The sequence below is a fragment of the Barbatula barbatula genome, assembly GCF_947034865.1.
Source record: "Barbatula barbatula genome assembly, chromosome: 17".
Classification (NCBI taxonomy): domain Eukaryota; kingdom Metazoa; phylum Chordata; class Actinopteri; order Cypriniformes; family Nemacheilidae; genus Barbatula; species Barbatula barbatula.
Genome location: NC_136780.1, coordinates 19598166 through 19617814, shown reverse-complemented (window position 1 = coordinate 19617814; position 19649 = coordinate 19598166). Strand labels below are relative to the sequence as shown.

General features: G+C 41.4%; 1 protein-coding gene across 2 annotated transcripts; it reads right to left on the bottom strand.

Moving 5' to 3' along the window:
* Positions 1 to 2924: 2924 nt before the first annotated feature.
* LOC306906381 (uncharacterized protein) lies at positions 2925 to 13462 on the bottom strand. 2 transcript variants are annotated; one of them, XM_079477728.1, is made up of 15 exons: positions 13331 to 13364; positions 11136 to 11236; positions 10980 to 11030; positions 10083 to 10296; positions 9861 to 9936; positions 8974 to 9284; positions 8727 to 8800; positions 8518 to 8609; positions 8198 to 8395; positions 8001 to 8087; positions 7644 to 7897; positions 7418 to 7546; positions 7097 to 7231; positions 6853 to 6970; positions 2925 to 3420 (listed from the first exon to the last, which is right to left on the bottom strand). In XM_079477728.1, exons 1-15 carry the CDS (start codon positions 13340 to 13342, stop codon positions 3203 to 3205), a joined length of 2070 nt encoding a protein of 689 aa, XP_079333854.1. In that variant the 5' UTR covers positions 13343 to 13364; the 3' UTR covers positions 2925 to 3202. The 2 variants fall into 2 exon arrangements, with proteins under 2 accessions (XP_079333854.1, XP_079333855.1); XM_079477729.1 differs by lacking the exon at positions 2925 to 3420 and adding an exon at positions 5762 to 6083 and having other exon boundaries at positions 13331 to 13462.
* Positions 13463 to 19649: the final 6187 nt, after the last annotated feature.

The window sequence follows — 19649 nt, the reverse complement described above, 5'->3', positions numbered from 1 at the left end:
GTCAAACGGGACGGCGAAAAGAGAAGCTGTACCATGTGAATCTACAAAAGAGATGGATAGCGCCGCCAGCCCAGATGGCCGCTTTCGCAGCAAAAGAGCCGCCAGAGATTCCCATGGGAGAGCACTTATCCGCCATTCAGAAGCAAGATCTTCGCAACCTGGTCAGTCAGTTCCACGACATCTTCTCCGAGAGGCCCGGGCAGACTAGGATCATCCAACATGAGATTCGGACCCCTCCCGGTCTCATCGTCAGGCAGCGGCCCTATCGGGTCCCGGAAGCTCGCCGACTGGCTATAGAAGAGGAGATCACCCGCATGAAGGAGTTGGGGGTGATAGAGCCTTCCCGCAGTCCCTGGTCGAGCCCCATAGTGATGGTCCCAAAGCCCGATGGCACTCTCCGTTTTTGCAATGACTTTCGCCGACTAAACGAGGCCTCCAGTTTCGACGCATACCCCATGCCCCGAGTGGATGAGCTTCTCGATCGTCTGGGGAAAGCACGTTACATCACCACCCTGGACCTGACGAAGGGGTAGTGGCAGGTACCACTAGCCCCAGACGCAAAAGAAAAAACAGCCTTTAGTACCCCCTCGGGACACTGGCAGTACAAGGTACTCCCGTTTGGGCTCCATGGGGCTCCAGCAACCTTCCAAAGGATGATGGACATCCTCCTAAGGCCCCATCAAGCTTATGCAGCAGCGTACATAGACGATCTGGTCATCCACTCGGAGGGCTGGGGGGAACACCTTGACCGAGTGCGGAGAGTGCTGGTCGACCTTAGGAGAGCAGGGTTGGTCGCAAACCCAAGGAAGTGTCACCTGGGGCTCGATGAGGCTCAGTACCTGGGTTTCCGTGTAGGAAGAGGATTAATCCAACCCCAGGAGAAAAAGGTGGAGGCCATCCGGAAAGCCCCACGACCTCGGAACAAGAACCAGGTACGAGCTTTTCTGGGACTGGTTGGATACTACCGGTGTTTCATCCCTAACTTCTCTTCTGTAGCCAGTCCCCTGACCGACCTGACCAAAAAGGGGCAGCCAGAGACTGTCAGCTTGAACCCTGCGGCCGAACAGGCCTTCCAGACCCTACAGCAGGCCTTGTCGTCGTCACCAATACTCTACGCCCTAGACTACAGCTGCCCCTTTACCCTTCAGACCGATGCCTCGGACACCGGCCTGGGCGCGGTGTTATCGCAAAATCGCGGGGGTGAGGAACACCCGGTGGTCTATATCAGCAAGAAGCTCACCCCCGCCGAAACTCGCTACGCCACTGTTGAAAAGGAGGCCCTGGCCATAAAGTGGGCAGTCCTGGAGCTGCAATACTATCTACTGGGGAGGAGTTTCACCCTAGTTACCGACCATGCACCTCTCTAGTGGATGGCAAAAGCAAAGAACACGAATGCCCGGATAACCCGCTGGTTCTTGGCGCTCCAGGACTTCCACTTCACGGTGACGCACCGGGCCGGGGCCTCCCACGGAAATGCCGACGGTCTGTCAAGGATGTGGTCAGGTTGGACGTCCCGGTCAGGTAAGAAAAAAACCCCTCCCCTACAGACACAGACATCAAGCAGCAGGACGTCCAGCCATTACAAGTCGACGCTTAGGGGGGGGGGGGTGTGGCGAGTCACCCCTAGCGCAATCAGCGTCGCCATGGCAACAGCGAGAGGTAACGAGGCACAGCTGTCGGTCGTCAGAGAATGATCTCAACCGGCATAAAAGCCAGTTGTACAGACAACACGGGAGGCTACCACTCCATTACATGCCAGTGCCTAATGTTGATTTCTCCTGTGATTTCTCCCAGGTTCCGACTGTTGACGGCCGACAGCATCCACGTACCCACGCTTACCGCAGCAAGACTCTACGAGGGACTTGCCGGACACAAGGATTTACACGGGCACACGGGACCGCACGGATTAAAGGGACTTCACAGACACGAGGGATTGCACGGGCCCGAGGGACTACACGCAGACGGGGATCAAGGAAGAGCACGGCTCACCACCCCGCTCCGTACCCCGGCGCACCGAGACACTGTCTTTTTGTGTAATTTTGGATTCACCACCGGCCATTGGCCGACCCTTTAATAAATTCCCCTCCGGGGCATTGAGAGAACTGAAAGAGTTGTGCGTGTCGTTTCTCCACTCGTTACACAGGGGCAACTTTTTTTTAAAATGAATTTTACTTATTTTCCCTGACTCCATGGACTTAACTGCCTGAATTGATATAATTGAATTTACAAATTATTTTTCAGTATAGAGAGATTGTGGAGAGATGTCTGGGCATCCGTGTACTATGATGTTCTCCATGCTTTGGAAGAAGCTGGACACCTTGATGTTTCTGACTCTACTCATCTGTTCTGCTGCCACTTTGTATTTCTCCCACGACTTCAAGATGGTCTCCACCTTTTCCACACCACCTGGGACAATCACCCAATACGAACTGAAAGCAGTATGACCCCTAACCAGTTGTGGGTGTTGGGAAGTATCCAGTGTACCTGCACCTGGTATAGAGGTATATGTGTTTCATTATTTTAGACATGTCGACAGTGAATCAAATTGAAGAAATATTATATTGTTAATGTCATGAGGGTACATGCTTTACTATTTATCTCTCTGTAGGGATTGAGCATACGCACATTGACTGGGAGGACAGTCGACTGAGTGTTGATCCACACTCTAATATTGTTGTGCCTACAACTGTATGTCCCCTGACCAATGAACAAATGCAAGCACTCAGAGAAATCGTAGACCCCAAAGGACATTCAGAGACTTTTGGCTGGGACATATATTCAGCCTCACTTGTTTTGCCAGGCAGTTTTGGAACAATTCTGATCACTTTTTTCATGCAAACTTCTACTATTATTATTGAAACACCAATACCTCATGGCTCATAATATGAACAAGGAAGCTGCTAACTGTTGCTTTGTTTGTTTTTGTACACATAGCACAAACCATGTTTTATTCAAGAAGTAAACATTATTGCTTAATTTCAACATTTAAGTACTTAGTAACTGTATGAGCTTTGTACATGTTAGAAAACATACAACTATTTTGTAACCTACTGCTTCACGATAGTAAACAAACACGTATTTGCTAGACTCCTAATTTGCATTAATTTTAACATTTAAATCCTTATTAAACATAAGTACTACAACAAAGTACTTCAACAACAAGGTTTCAGTGGAACGTTATGTTTAACTGTGCATCTTAAAATTACACAAGCCCAAAACCATACTTGCAAACACCAATGCACATGATCAAGTCTTTTGAAAAGGAGTGGAACTCTGTGTAGTGGCCTGGTAGCCGAAGAATACAAAAGCAGGTGGAGGATCGTGGGAGATCACTTTTTACAATTTCCACGGCCATGTTTTTTTCAATACGCTCCCATCCGACCCAGAACCGCAAAAGGTTTTTAAGATCCTTGATGGATCCTGAAAGGGCAAAAAAAACTGTGAAGTAACAGTTATTTAAAAAATTCTAAAAGAGACAAAGGCAGCATGAAGGTCCATAAAACTTGGTTAGTATTGAAAAGTGATTAAAAGATTTTTGGTCAGTTTCATATCATACTTGTAAATTTAAACCACTTAAGAGTTATTTTCGGTTCAAAAACATTCATTTCATTTGAAATTCTCATTGAATATCAATTAATATCCTTATTGGTGTGCATTGAAAATGCATAAGGGTTGTAAATAATAATCACTTTTGTTTAGTTTAAGTTTCCTGTTTATGTAAATCTACAACCTTCTGTGCATACAAGGTGCATTCGATTTGTGTAAATGATAAAGCACAACCATGAAATTAAACATAAATTCACATGAGATGAATCACAAAGTTTGTGTATATATATATATATATATATATATATTTGTAAAACGGTCAGTTCTGGTCCTTGATTCTGATTGGTTGAGCGGAGATCTAAGCCGTTATAAAATACCCCGATATATAATGGCTGACCGCATTACCTAGATTCACTGACCCACTCTTGCTACGTACAGCAAAATAATTGTCAAAATGTCAGATTTTGTTGTGAATTTTGATTTATTTGGTGGGCTAAGCATGGATGAGTGGTGGGAAGAGATTGACATGACAGACAAATTAGACCAACAACAAAGACGACACACTGAAAATAATGAAAGAGAAATTGAAAACATCGAAAAGTCTAGAAATGACGTGAATACTCATAAACAGACTATGTGGTCTGTTCGTTGTTTTCAGTCCTGGTTTGCCGAAAAAGGTATGTTTATTGACTTTAAAACAATAAACAAAACTGACCTAAACCAATGCACATCAATGATCCGCTGGTCCTGGTGTCTGATAAAAGATCCTGAGTTTATCACAAGCAACAACGTCGAGAAGGACGTGACAAATCATCCCACCATCCCGCGTTAACGGTGGCAGACTTTGAGAAAATCACCCCCTCTCCGGCACTAAATCCAAATACACCAGAGGGTCTCTTCAATAATGTCTGGTTTGATGTGCAGCTGCATATGGGACGCAGAGCTAAACAAGGTAATCGTCTGAAGCCCGAATCATTTATTATTTGCCACTACGAAAACGGGCAGAAGTATGCAACACTGTCTTTCAACGAATGCACAAAAAACCACAAAGAAGCCGGCGAAATAAATAAAGAAAGTCTATGGGTATTAGGGATGTTCATATTAATCGTTTAACCGTTAACCGATAGTTAAACCCTATGACTGATTACTATTATCAGTTAGGGCTGGGCAGAATATTCAGTTCCGAGATTTTTCTATTCCGTGTATTCCGCGGAATGTAAATAAGTGGGCGTGTTTAACTCGGCGCTCTGCAAATCGGGATCTATTCTGAAAAAAACGAATTAATGAATCCACCCGTAACAAATGAACCCAAACATTCTTTTGACCTTCTTTCAGTCTGTAGTTTAGTGATCCGCTCCAGTCCGGCGATTCTTCTCTCACCCGCAGGGATCTGCTCCAGCATAGAAAAAAGCTCATTCTCAACACGTATTGCAGAAGTCAGGTTGTTTTGTAAAAGCTGTTAATAGCTTTAATAAAATTGAACTTCAGGCAAGCCAAGGTGAAAATTGCATTGAAAAAGCAATGACGCTCGCCGCTTGAATACTTTGATGTGACGCGCTAACATCCAGTTTTGGGAGACACGTGAGGAGTAAACATAGAGAATAAACAAACCTAAAGACAGAGAGCAACACACGAATATTGCTCATCTAATAGAGAGTGAAAACGATAAACACCTACAGTACAGACCCCATGAACACCAGTTTATAACACGAGTCAAATACTGTACTCTCACTGTTTGTTCATATTAAAACGTCATTATTATACATGCTGTCTATCTTCCTACTGTATACATATGATATAAATATGAATAAATAATACATCTGATTGTCAGAACTTAATTTGATATCTTCAGTACATTTGCATAACTTGCCTACATTTTACCTATGTTGAGCATTTAAATAAACTGTAATGAATAAATTAAATCAATCTAAGAAAATTTGGTGTAAAATATAGCATTATAATGTCCGATTTATATAAAAATATTTTTTTTTCAATGTCCGATTTTTTTTCAACGTCCGATTTATATAAAAATCTCGGTTAACGAGCATCTGAAATGAACATCCCTAACGGGGATTTATGTTTGCGCCACCAGGGAATCTGCTGTGTCCTGTCGCTTCACTGGAAAAATACCTGTCCTTGATGCCCCCCAATCCACCGACCTTTTATCTCCACCCAAAGCGGACAAATTACACAAAGGATTAATGGCAACTAAATAAAATGTAAGTTATATTTTTTATTTGATGCATATTATGATCCCCTGTTGTCAATTGCCAGCAATATATTTTTGTTACAGTGTAACTGTTAGCTGGTTACTGTAGCCTTTACTGTAAAAATTATTTGCTGTCAATTGACAACAGTTACAATGCAACAAGGTTTTAAAAAATCGTTGCCCTAACGTTAGGTATACTAAAGAGCCCATGGGGGTGAACTTCCTTGTCTATATGTTGCCACAAATCTGTAAAGCAGCTGGCACGGAGACCATTTACACCAACCACTTCCTGCGAAGCATGACGGTACAAAAACTGTCTGATGCTGGCCTGGAGGCAAGAGAAATTATGTCAGTCACAGGGCATAAATGTGAATCTTCCCTGCATTCATATTGGCGGCCAAACTACAATAAGCAAAGATGCTGGAGCAATATCCTTGCCTCTGGCACAGCGCAAAAAACACGCATCTCAGAACCGGAGTCTCCTCTTACAGCAAAGAGGAGTGCAAATATGTTGGATCCATTTTTCAACAATTGCACAATTAATGGCGATATCCAGATTAATCTTAATAAACACCTTTAAGCATGCTTCCAAGCATATTTGATCCACATTTAAAACACAAATGTTCATGTATAAAAATAGATACATGTTAATGTTAATAGATAAACACCATAGTCTTTAAGCATATTTTTCATTGTGTTCTTTGCTGCGTCTGTGTTGCTTGGCAACCGCACTGTTGTAGCCACACCTGTTTCTGAGGAACTACTTTGTTTGGCGGAAGAATATATTTCTATTAAAATAATAACATAATATTTGCTGTGTTTTACTTCATGAAACCTTACTATGCATATGGATTAACCGTTTTATAAAAGCAATTCGCCCCGCGAAGCAGTGGGTTACAGTGCTTCGCGTCGTGCCTAACAACGCCCCTTAGCTGTTATAAAATGCACTGTAACCCACGGCTTCGCGGGGCTTATTGCTTTAATATATAATATTCATCTGTATTGACCACTCCGAACATTCACTTACTGTAGGTCACATAGAATTAAACTCTTAAAAAACTGAAACTGCTGTGGTCTTAAAGCTCTGAAACACGTACCTGACTCGATGAACTGCTTTAAAAATCCAGCAATCCGTTCCTTTGTATCAGCTGGATACTCGTCATCATCATCATCTTTATTGCTTGCGTTAGGCCAGGCAATACACGAAAGTAGCATCTAAACCAGTAACAGAAACCAAGTCTGTGATCAGATATGTGTGTTTGCCAAGAGAATTTAGAATGATAAACATCATATAGCTAATAAAGGAGAAAGATCATTTTAAGTCCTCTTCACCAGTTTTACCTCAGGGGTGCATAGGTCCTCAGATTCCTTGGGGAATAACACTACATCCTTCCTGTAAGTAAGAAGGGGCCAAACAAAAGTGTCTTTCAGTCCCTGCTTGATTTGTTTCATTTGGCGTGTTCTTCTCCCAAGAACCTGCAAAGTAAAAGAAACAGAAAATCCAATGTTAACAGTAACAGTGTAGCAGTGCCATTACAAACAGGTGTATGTCAATTTAAACTTATAATGAGCTCAATCACAAAATGAAGGCTCTTTCATTTGTAACTTTGAAAAAAACATCTAAATGTATAGAAGTAAAATCTAAAAAAAAATGATATTTACCGCATGTGACAGCAGACGCTCGTAAAGCCACATTCTGTTTTCTTCTGTTGGACCAGGAAGATCCCAAGCCAAACAGATTTCTAAGACTTTACTGTATTGGTCCTCGGTCAATGGAACTTGTCCACTGAGCTAAACAATAATAATAGTAGTAATACATACCAAACAAATTCCAAATACAACCAAAAAATGATCCAAAACAAGACCAGGTTTATAATAATATACATACAAAGCTGATGGTCTCTCGTATATCAATATCTGGACAGTCCTCCAATTGCAAAGTGGCTGTATCAGAAGAGCCGTGAAACAGAACATGAACAAAAGCTCTGCTGAGGCCTGTAAGACACGGGCCACCATGCAAAAAGGAGTGGCCTAGCATTCTTCCTGCTACCAAGAAAAGATCGCTTTCTATTAGAAGCTGTGATGAAGAAGGCACCAAATGGTCTGGCTCTCCTTCAAAGAAGCGTGTTACGCCTGTGTTTGCTGTTAATAGAAAACATCAAATGAGCAACATCATTTATCATGAAATAATAATGTCAAAGTAAAGTAAATTTTGTAGTCCAGCATAAATGAATAAACTGCTTACCCAAATTTAAATTGAAACTATACTTCAGTTTTTGAAGAACTGTTGAAAAAAAGTGTCTGGTGACTCCTTCACCAACTGCAGAGTCCCCTGAAAACAATGAACATATACCGTAATATTACTCTGACATCATAACTACACCATATGAGCTACAGTAAACATTCTCTAGTGTATACATCTTTATTTTCTCTAGACTGTACCTTCAAGTTTACATTTAACAGGACATGCCCACTCTACACTTCGTTGCTTGTAGAAGTTAATAAGTTCCCTCTCCTGATCTTGAGCACACAATCTTAAATCCATGGACATTAAAAGAGGTTTCCCTGTCTCGTGGAGACTGAGGATTTCTTGTGTGTACAACGATGCAGCCATTACTGGATCTGGATGGTTCTTCCATTCTGGTAAATAATTAAAATGTTTTCCTTAATCTTGCAAGATCAAAGGAGCTTTGTTTCAGACCAACAGATATGTTGTTAGTTTTTCCATGTCTACTTGTTTGCTACAGTACTAACTTAGTTACCATCATTCCTATATGTCACTTCAGTGCTGTTGTTAGTTGCATTGTCCATGAACGCCAATTCAGTAGAATCATTCATTGTATTATCAATTGTTCTACACAAAAGAGAAAACATTACACACTTAAAATACAATTTACAGTGTGAGGACAAAGGATACTACTAAGCACAGTTTCCTGTTTCTCACAAAACAAATACTATCCAGCTTGCACACCTTTCCCCACATTCACTGGCATGAACCTCCAAGACGTCAAGGGGCATCTTTTCTTGACATATAGGACAGACAGCCTGTAATACACAAATCACAAGAACCCTTTTTTCTAAATGCAGAAATCGAGAAACCCTTTTTGTTTTTTTCTTTACCAAATAAGATTTTATGCAGTATGTATTTTCTAATTGATAATCTTGGGAGTAATACATTTAGGACTAGTCAGGAATGAAAGTACACTAAGTGAAGGTACCTGTTCATCTTGGGCTTCATCCTGTGCTTCATCATCATCATCATCATCCAACGTGACAACATCAGGACACGACTTAATATGACTGGTTAGGACATGAAGGGGGTATGATGTATTGCATTTCTTGCACACTGCCTTTGGCATGTAACGGAAACTTTCAGAAGATGGAGGCAAGGGAGTAGTGTCTAACTCATCCTGAAGAGGAGCTATGTAGAGGACTGAGTTCTCTCTTATTTTGGTAGCTTTCACAAGTCTGCCTGTGTACCCACAGTCTGTAGGTGCCACTACTTTGAATTTACGACTTCCCCACCCTCCTGAAATTCATAGCCGTAAAACAGTTATGGACATATATATACAAGTGTTCATATATCCATACAGTTGTACCATGCATAATCTGGAAAATGTTTACTAATTTCAACAAAATAAAAGGATTTATAAAATTATGATTGATACAGTTAGATTTTATTTTAGTATTGCCCTGAACAAGTTATTTAACATAAGAGATGTCTACATATAGTCCACAATAGAGCATAACTGAATTTATAAAAGATAACGCAATGAGTCTGTTAATTGTTCTCAGTGTTTAAAGATGAATTTAACATTATATAGTCACTGCTGGACAGATGTCAAATATGCAAAAGTTGCTGGAAGACCAAAGATTTTCAGGAGGACATTTCTAAAGACCATTGGATAGTTAACTGGCTCGTCTCAAACAAGTCTTCACATCTACCATAAAACACTGTCAATAATTGTCCAGGTACCATCGTACAGTGTTATGCATCAGGTGTATGTACATTTTTGAACAGACTTATTTGTGTATTCTGTTATTATTCTGTGCTGTGGACTATGTAAGCATCTTTTAGCCAGTTATTCAAGGCAGTTATTATTACCTGCTGCTTTATAAAGGAGCCAGCCTCCAGTAACCCCTCCAAGTTTTGGATACAGCTCAGTAAGAGTATCACATATCTAGTAAATATAATTAGATTACTGTTGCTGCCCCACCATATTGCTATAGCAACATAACATTTACAAAGACAACAAAATAATATCCTTGATACATTTTTATTTATACTGACAAGGACTGTAATGGCAAATTATATAATGTACTGTACCTCCTGATGAGTCATGTTTTCATCCAGGGTGGCAGTTCTGCGTCCTAATCCTGCCTGTGCATGCAGAAGTTGATCTTGACCACTGGGTGACCTTTCACATTGGGTCGGCAGCAGGTGAAACATGACCTGAAATGGGTTTTTTGTCTTGGGCACAGGACATGTTTCTGTAGAGCGTCGTTTACCTCTGTGATTTGAGAACAATCCAGGAAAAGACCTGTTGAGGAAGTTGTAACAACTATAAATTGTAACAAAAAATACACTACCAATTAAAACTTGTTCATTCCTTATTCATATTTTTCTAGATTGTAGAATAATAAAAAAACAATCATGAAAGCAACGACAATTTTGTAATTAAACACAATTTAACCAGATCGAGAAGAAGAAAATGTCTACAGTTAGAGGTTTTTCTATTCCATGTATTCTGAGGAATGTAAATAAGTAGGCGTGGTTTACTTGGCGCTCTGCAAATGATCCGTTATGATGAAAATACGTGTGAATGAATGAACCCGTAACAATTCAAAAACTCTTTTGATCTTCTATGTCTGTAGTTTCGTGATTCGCTCCAGTCCGGCGCTTCTCTCACCCACAGTGCTCGTGCTAGGATCTGCAGGTGCTTATTCACATAATGCTTATTCTCACGTATTTCAGATGTCAGATTGTGTTGCTAGGCTGTTTATAGTTTTAATAAACTTTAACAAATCTTGCATTGAAATGTCCTGCGTATGATGCGCCGCAAACACCCGTTTTAGGAATTACTCAGTCCGTGAAATCGATTTTTGGTCATTCCGCCCACCCCTACTACAAAAGCAAATGATACAAAGATCACGTAATACACTTAAGTAATCATAAACATTTTAACAGCTGTGTACTATAAATGCAATATAGGTTTGTACTGACCTGGTCATTTCTGTGCGAAGAGAGGATTGTCCCTGAGGTTGGACTCTTTGCCTGTTATAATGTCATCAAACACAGATTAATTGATTTATTTCATCATCATCAAAATGAATGTGTTGACTTTCAGGCACACAGTGCATGATATAATACATACTATACCTGTTACTATCCTGGCTGGTAGAAGGCCCCCCAGCTCTTTGTCTTTGATTGCTCAAAAGTGACAAAAGATGTCTTGCTGATCTCAGAACTTCAGTGGCATCCTTGTTAAGCGAACACGACATAATAACATTACTCCTTCACTACCATGACCATCACATTACATGAATACACATAATCATCAAAACGGTTGTCAAGTTCTCTTTAAAACTAAGAGAGGAATAAATAGTCCTCGTATGGCGTCAGAGCGATCTGGAAAAACACTGCCACCATCGGTACAGTACTGGTCATATTGGCAGTGTCTGGTAAAGTGCGGGCCACATTTCCGCTGACCTTATGTGAGGTGTGATATGCTATTGTATTTATATCCCATTTGCTGTTAATAGATTAACTTAGGTTAATAAATAGCAGGGGTGTAATGATACACTCGCACACCATTCGGTACATATCTTGATGCTGGGTTCACGATACGATACACATCTCGATATTTTGAACAAAATTAAAAAATGAAACTGAAATTCTAATAACATTTATTTTCAAACTATTTGCAATTTCAGTAACTTTTCTCGTTACATATACATCTTAATAAAGGATTTTAATATTGTAAGGCATTACTGCAATTAGAATAAAGATCAGTGTCAATTTTGACAGCAAATTTTGATTTAGTTTTAGCCACACAATAGTCTTCTGACTAAAATGCAATTTAGTTTTAGTCATCCCCATTTATCATAGTTTAAGTCAGTGGTGGGTCCCCACCATAAGACTTTTTTTAGGTGGGGGTTAGTCTCGCAATATACAATTTATACAAAATACACAATATATTTGATCATAATATGCATAACTATATACTATTTATTAAAAACAGGCTTGCATAAAAGAACAGGCTTCTTTTACTGTATTTTGGATCGAATTTTGGATCTGAATGCAGGCTTGGTGAACAGAAATGACGTTTGAACAGTAGTTTATATCCAACAGAATAATACACGCATTATTTACCGATGTAGGATTTACTATTTTCCCTAAAAACAACTGGATGATTGACACTTTGAATAATTATGTTTGTTCAGTTTAAAATTTAAAGTGAAATGACAACCAGCACATAAACAAATTTAACATAAATTATTGCAAATAATTAATTCACACATGAATTTAATCACATTTTTCATTATCATTTTTACTCAAATAAATATATCTGAGACCTAATGGGGTCCCGGATCCCCCCAGCCCCCCTTCAATTCGAACACTGGTTTTAGTTTAGGTACTAATTTAATTGGTGTAAGTAAATGTTCCATATAAATATTTTACTGTTTTGACATAATTGACTTTACCTTAGAATGAAAAGAAACCAGTTCATTATCTTTACTTTTCAGAAAAGCGCAGTATGTACTGGATATTAGACCACGAGCGACATGATCCAGTTCATTCGGTCTGATTTTGACTCGTTCGTGAAGGGCGTATTCATTCAGTACATTCAACCAATGAAACGCTCTGACAGAGCTCAAGATCAAACGCCATTGGCTCATGACTATTTGAAGCTGCGCTGTCTTAGACAGTGCTCATCTTTGAAAAAGACATTTTACATCAACTGTATTACATTTCTTTAATCATGCAAGTCACAAACTTGTTTTGATCATTTCATTCAATCTTTTAATATACAGTACAACTCACTTCATCACTTCTCTGATCGGAACATCGCTGGTGTATTTTGGCTTAATGACTTTATATTGCAGCTCACGTTAGCACGTTATAAACAGGTTTGTTCTGCCCTTGTAGTGAGTTTCGCGGTGACTTTCCAGCAGTCACGCTTCGGGTGTGCTGTGTTTTACTGGCGATTGTGAAAGATAGCATAATGTTTGTAAAGCATGGCAGCGACAGATTATATGTGTAAGAAGCACACGTGACGCGCTGGCGCAGAGTTAGTAGCGTATTTACCGCTCAACGAAACGAATCAAACATCATATCGTAAAATATCTCCATCTCTCTACGACGCACATCATAATATTTTTGCATCGCGAAATATTGTAATACGAAGTATCGTTACACCCCTAATAAATAGTAACTGCTGACAATGAATATACACGTAAACAACGCTTTCGTGTCTTCATTCGCTTAAGATAATCATAAACACAAAAACTAAGTTAATGAACTTTTTCTGTCTTCATTAGCTTAAGATAATCATGAACGTGTACAGTACTTGCCTCTTGGTCCATTTCGGCGAATACCGTTTGGTCTAATGATGAAAAGTCGCTTGCACCTGTCAGTGCTCTAGTGACAGCACCACCTGCTGGTGAGGGGGACAAGCGGCAGGCCTCGATAATGCATCAATGCTCGGTCTGAATATTTCATAGCTTCTTTTTTTAACAATGAAATTGTGAAAGTCGTATTTTAAAATAATCTGAAAACTTAATATTGATTTGTTTTTACAATGAAACTTTGTGTGAAATGTTTTCGTTTGAAAAATTCACAGCTTAAATATGCAACCGTGTTGAATTGCAGAACCTTAAAATGCAAGAACTGTTAATAAAACACATTTATTTTTCGAATACGATATAAAACATACAGTTTTTTGTTGTTTAAAGCAGCATTTTATAATATACGATCTGTACATTAAACTGCATCTGTTATTTTGTATAAAACTTTTGTTTTAAGCAACATTATATAACATACTGACTGTTTACTAAAATACATCTATTCTTTTAAATAATTTAGGAATCTCTCAAGCAGTATATTCTTCAGCGACTTTATGAACGCGTAGTCCACGTCTTGGAGAGACAGCCTCTGAACATTGAGTATCTACATTTTATTTGCAGACAAGAACAAGTATTTATTAATGCCCTGTCAGAAATAATACATGTGTCAGAGGATGTAATGGTAGCCCTTACAAATCTAATCAACCTCATACAATCTCAGATGGATATGGAGGAGGAATCGGTCACAGTGGAGCTAGATCTGGGCCATGGACGTTGACGTGGGTGTCCAAAATGTTTAATTTCTATTGCCCATCTATTGCCAACCTCCTTGGTGTTTCTCGTGCAACGCTGTTCAGGAGGATGAGTGAAAATAATTCATCTGTGAGAGATTTGTATCTGTACTTTGTATTTGTGCACAGATGAAGAGCTCCATGCCCTTGTCACAGAGGTCAAGAACTCCATGCCAGATGCAGGGTATCGTATGGTTCGACGGGCTCTACTGGCACAGGGTCACATCGTACAGTAGGATAGGGTATGTGCATCCATGCATCGAGTGGACAGTGTAGGTGTTCTCTCCAGGATGACCAACATGTAATGCTCGGAGAAGATATGCTGTTCCTTACCCCACACTGTGCACATAGACACCCACCATAAACTCATCAGGTATGTATGCAAGTCATACCGAAGGTCTCCATTTCAATATAAAGTAATTTTAATGTTGTTATTGTCCTGGCTTCTAGAAATATGAACAAAAACTTGACACTTTGTGTGTTTTGTGCAGAATGCTCTTGTTTTGGGCGTAGTTTTTAAGTATTTTGGTTTTTAATAGGTACAACTTTGTGATCTTTGGTGGAATAGACGGTTATTCAAGAAAGGTAAGACTCGTTTAATGTTTGTTAGGGGTTTAAGCATATGCTAAATAAACTTATGATTAAAAAAATATTTTGAAACCTTGAAATAAAGTCATACTATACATTTTAAATGCATGATTTTACAACAAAATGTGTGTATGCATGCTTAATGTGTAATAAGTAGTGTAATAAGTTTGTTAGTTTGATCTCCATCTTGGATGATTTCTCTTGTATGCTTTACACTTGGGGTTTGTCCAGACCCAGCAGTAGCGGTTTTAGGCACGGGCGTATGGAAAGCCGTTTGGGTCATATTTCGCCATCAACCAGACGCCTGGTGTTCAGATGACGCCTGCTTTTACGGCGTTTAAGACGTACAGACGCCGTAAATTACGGCGTTTAAGACGTACAGACGCCGTAAATTACGGCGTTTAAGACGTACAGACGCCGTAAATTACGGCGTTTTAAATACAATGCGAAACGCCGTTCATTTCGCCGTTAGAACTTCCATATTACGCCGTAAATTACGGCGCTTCCGTGTAACAAAGACGCCGTAAAAAGCGGCGTTTTTTATAATATTAAAATCAGCCCGCCTTTTCTACACAGTCCAGCCCCTCCAATGAACACAAAGACATGTGTAGTAGAATGTCGATCTGAATAAGTGTTCCTGTTTTTAACTTTATTGCGAATAATGCTTAGACTTTCATCATGTGATATTTTTCCATTGAGCGCGTTTATCCTCCTTTTCGTTTATAATAGACTTTTGAACTAGCACGTTCTTGACACTTTGTGCGTTTATGTGACTTCGAGCTCGTAATGCTTGTCATCCACGGTGGCGTCGTGGACTGCGTGCACAGCAGCGGAACTTTATCACTTTTAACGATTGGAGTTCGACTCCGCGGTCCGACCATATTCTTCATTCCTTTTGAATTGTTCTATTGAGTCGTGTTTTTAAATGTTGGAACACTACCTGTTGCTGGCAACTTATTAAATGACAAGAAACGCTTATTACAAGCCAACGGTCTAAGGCCTTTACGCATGCAATAGCTGCGGGCTAAGTCTGCTACTGTGGCTGTTGTCAGTATGTTTTTATTGAATAAAATTTTTCCCATCTACGAACCCGTTTGTATTTCCATTTACATATAGACTGCATATGCTGCATGCATTCAGTATAAACCTCTATAAGATTTTGACGATCAAAAATCTTAAAATGGAGGAGATTGTTCACATACAGAAACAGTAAGGGAAATGCTGACCACAAAAGTATTGTTGCGTTATTATTATATAGCAATTTTTAAAAGAAAATATAGGCCTGTTTTATAACTTACTTATTGGTAAAGACATAACAATCAGCAAAGGTGCAATAACGAAAGTTGCAGGCATCTTAAGCTAAATTGTCAAACAATAAAAGCCAATTAAATAAATAAAAAAATTAATTAATTAAATGAAAAATAATGTACACACAGTCGCCTAACTGGGCAGAACGTAAAAGGTATGCAACACAAAAGCACTGGATATTTAGGTTATTATATGCTCCATCCACATCGAGCTGAGTTTCTTTATTGAAAAAATACGTGCTTTGACGAGTAAAATAAATCGTATCTAAATTCAAGTTTGTTTTTCATTCTCAGTCTGTTGATGCCGGCTGCGGAGAAACGCACTCTTTGAGGCTCCCTACATAAATACTGCCTTTCTTTAGAAGTTAAGCGATCGTGTTTGTTAAATCGTTTTGTATTTTGGGATGGCTATTTTGACGAGGCCGCGTTCACTTATCATAGTTTTAGTGTGGGACTTATGCATAACTGCATTATGTAAGTGATTTTTTATTTATTTTTACGAATAATATATAACTCCCTTAACTTGTTACAGGCACACCGAACTCCAACCTCACTCAAGCACCACACGCAATCTCTCCGGAATACTAATCACCTGCACCTGAAGATCATCATCACCTCATCACCATCAGCATTTAAGCAACACACAAACACACAGTCACCGTCCGGTCTCGTTAATGCTACACAGACATCAAGGACTCTCTCTACCTACCTCTCCGCATCAAGATTCTCCATCGTCTCCAGTGTTCCCCTTGTCTCCATCGTCTCTGTGTTCTCCGTCGTCTCCATCGTCTCGTCATCTTCAGACTCCAGTGTTTTCCTCAAGTTTAAGTATCTGTTAATAAATCCTCCATTTTGTTTATCCTGATCTCCGTGTCTTGTATGTCCGTAACAGAAGACCGGACCGCTACAGACTAACGGCATGAGTGCTCCGGATCCATTCCAAGAACTGGTTGACATTCTCCGTCAGACACTCACCTCACCAGCACCAACGGGCACCACAAGCAGGACCACCGCTTCATTCTCGCCTCCGGTAAACGCCAGTCCCATGGCCAAACCGGCGCCCTTCTCTGGTTCGGCGGAGGATTGCAACGGGTTTTTGCTTCAATGCTCGCTGGTCCTGGAGATGCAGCCGCACCTTTTTCCCACGGAACGATCAAAGGTAGCCTTCATCATATCTCAACTGTCAGATAAAGCTCTTCGGTGGGCAGAACCTCTCTGGTCTCAAAACAGCCCGCTTACCCAATCTCTTTCCGAATTCCTCGCTCATTTTAAAGAAGTTTTCGGTAAACCCTCCTGGGATTCAGCCATAGGAGAACAGTTATATCATCTGAAACAAGGTACAAAGTCTATCACCGAATATGCTATCCAGTTTCGTACTTTAGCTGCTGCCAGTGGGTGGAATGAGCAATCTCTTCTGACCACTTATCGTCAAGGATTGGATCCTCGGGTGCGGTTGCATCTCGCTGCATACGAGGATACCATCGGCCTGGAACGCTTCATTCAACTTTCAATACGCTTCGCCACTCGTATGCAGTCGTGTGAGGAAGAACACCAGGGCCAGCCATACTGCCTCCCGCATCCTCGCCGACCAGAGAGTGTCAGTCCTCCAGAACCAGCCCACGAACCCATGCAAGTGGATAGTTCCCGATTGACCATGGCTGAGCGGCAGAGACGGCTGACTCAAAGTTTATGTTTATACTGTGGTACACCCGGGCATTACATTACCGAATGCCCCATTCGTCCTCCTCGTCCACTGGTGAGTGCCATCATTCCGTCTCTAAAGAAAATGAAACCACTCACTACCACTGTATGTCTTACTGCGTCTGATGTGTCTATTACAGTCATCGCTCTCCTCGATTCAGGGTCAGCCGGGAACTTCATCTCGGGCTCCCTCTGCCGCCAGCTCAAGCTCAAGACGACAGCAACACCGTCCATTTACCAAGTCCAATCCATAACTGGTAAACCTCTTAGTCGCCGTCAAGTACGAACATCTGTGGGTCCACTACTACTCCGAGTGGGTATTCTGCATGAGGAGGAACAACATCTGCTGGTTCTGGAGGAATCTACTGCTGACATCGTTCTAGGGCGTCCGTGGTTGGAGCAGCATAACCCTATCATCTGCTGGAGGACAGGGGAAATTCTGAAGTGGGGTGATAACTGTTTCCCGGATTGTTTCTCGACTCTCCCAGTTCCTGTCAGACCATATATTCATCCCATGACCCTCTGCTCCACGTCCATAGAAAGTCCGGTAGAGAAACTTTCCGTTGACATTCCCACCTGTTACGCCCCCTTCAGTGACGTCTTCTGTCCCACACGCGCATCCAAGCTGCCTCCACACCGGCCATGGGACTGTGCAATTGATCTGCTGCCAGGTGAGCCAGTGCCCCGTGGACGGATTTATCCACTATCACGTCCAGAAGAGAAGGATCAAAGAGGCATTGAATCAAGGTTACATACGTCCTTCTACTTCCCCTGCTGCTTCCAGTTTCTTCTTTGTTGCGAAAAAAGACGGAGGTTTGAGACCATGCATTGACTATCGAGCTCTCAATAAGATTACTGTGAAGTTCCGTTACCCCCTTCCTCTCGTACCTGCAGCTCTAGAGCATCTCCGTGGTGCCACGGTGTTTACGAAGTTGGACCTCCGCAGCGCATATAATCTGATCCGGATACGCGAGGGGGATGAATGGAAAACTGCCTTCGTGACACCTACGGGACACTACGAATACCTTGTGATGCCTTACGGATTGGCCAACGCCCCCTCAGTATTCCAAGACTTCATTCACGAGGTGCTTCGGGATTTTCTCCACAAGTCCGTCCTGGTATATATCGACGACATCCTCATCTACTCCCGGAATCTGGTGGATCATCGCCGTCACGTTGCGGAGGTCCTCCAACGCCTACGAAAGTTTCACCTCTTCCTTAAAGCGGAAAAATGCTCGTTCCATCAGCCCTCAGTGCAGTTCCTGGGTTACATCATCGACCACAGTGGCATTCGGATGGACGAGAGGAAGGTGGAAGCAATCAGATCTTGGCCCACTCCCTCCAATGTAAAACAACTCCAGAGATTCCTTGGTTTCGCGAACTTCTACCGAAGATTTATTCGAAACTACAGTTCCATCGCCAGTCCACTCACTCATCTGCTCCGGAAACAACCCAAGTCTCTACTCTGGTCCACAGAAGCCACCAAAGCATTCGAAACCCTCAAAACCACGTTCACCACAGCTCCCCTCCTTGTTCACCCAAATCCAGAGATCCCTTTCGTGGTCGAGGTCGATGCGTCAACCACCGGAGTAGGAGCAGTCCTATCACAGCAGCAGGGGAACCCTAGCCGACTCCACCCATGTGCCTTCTTTTCCCGTAAACTCAGCCCGGCGGAGATTAACTATGATATTGGAAATAGAGAACTTCTCGCCATCAAGCTAGCTCTCGAGGAATGGAGACATTGGCTGGAGGGTGCTAAACATCCCTTTCTTGTGCTAACCGACCATAAAAACCTGGGTTATCTACGTGAAGCTAAGCGTCTCAACCCACGCCAGGCACGATGGGCGCTATTCTTCACTCGCTTCCAGTTCACGATTTCATATCGTCCAGGATCCAAGAATATCAAGGCAGACGCATTATCTCGTATCTACAGTCCGGAGG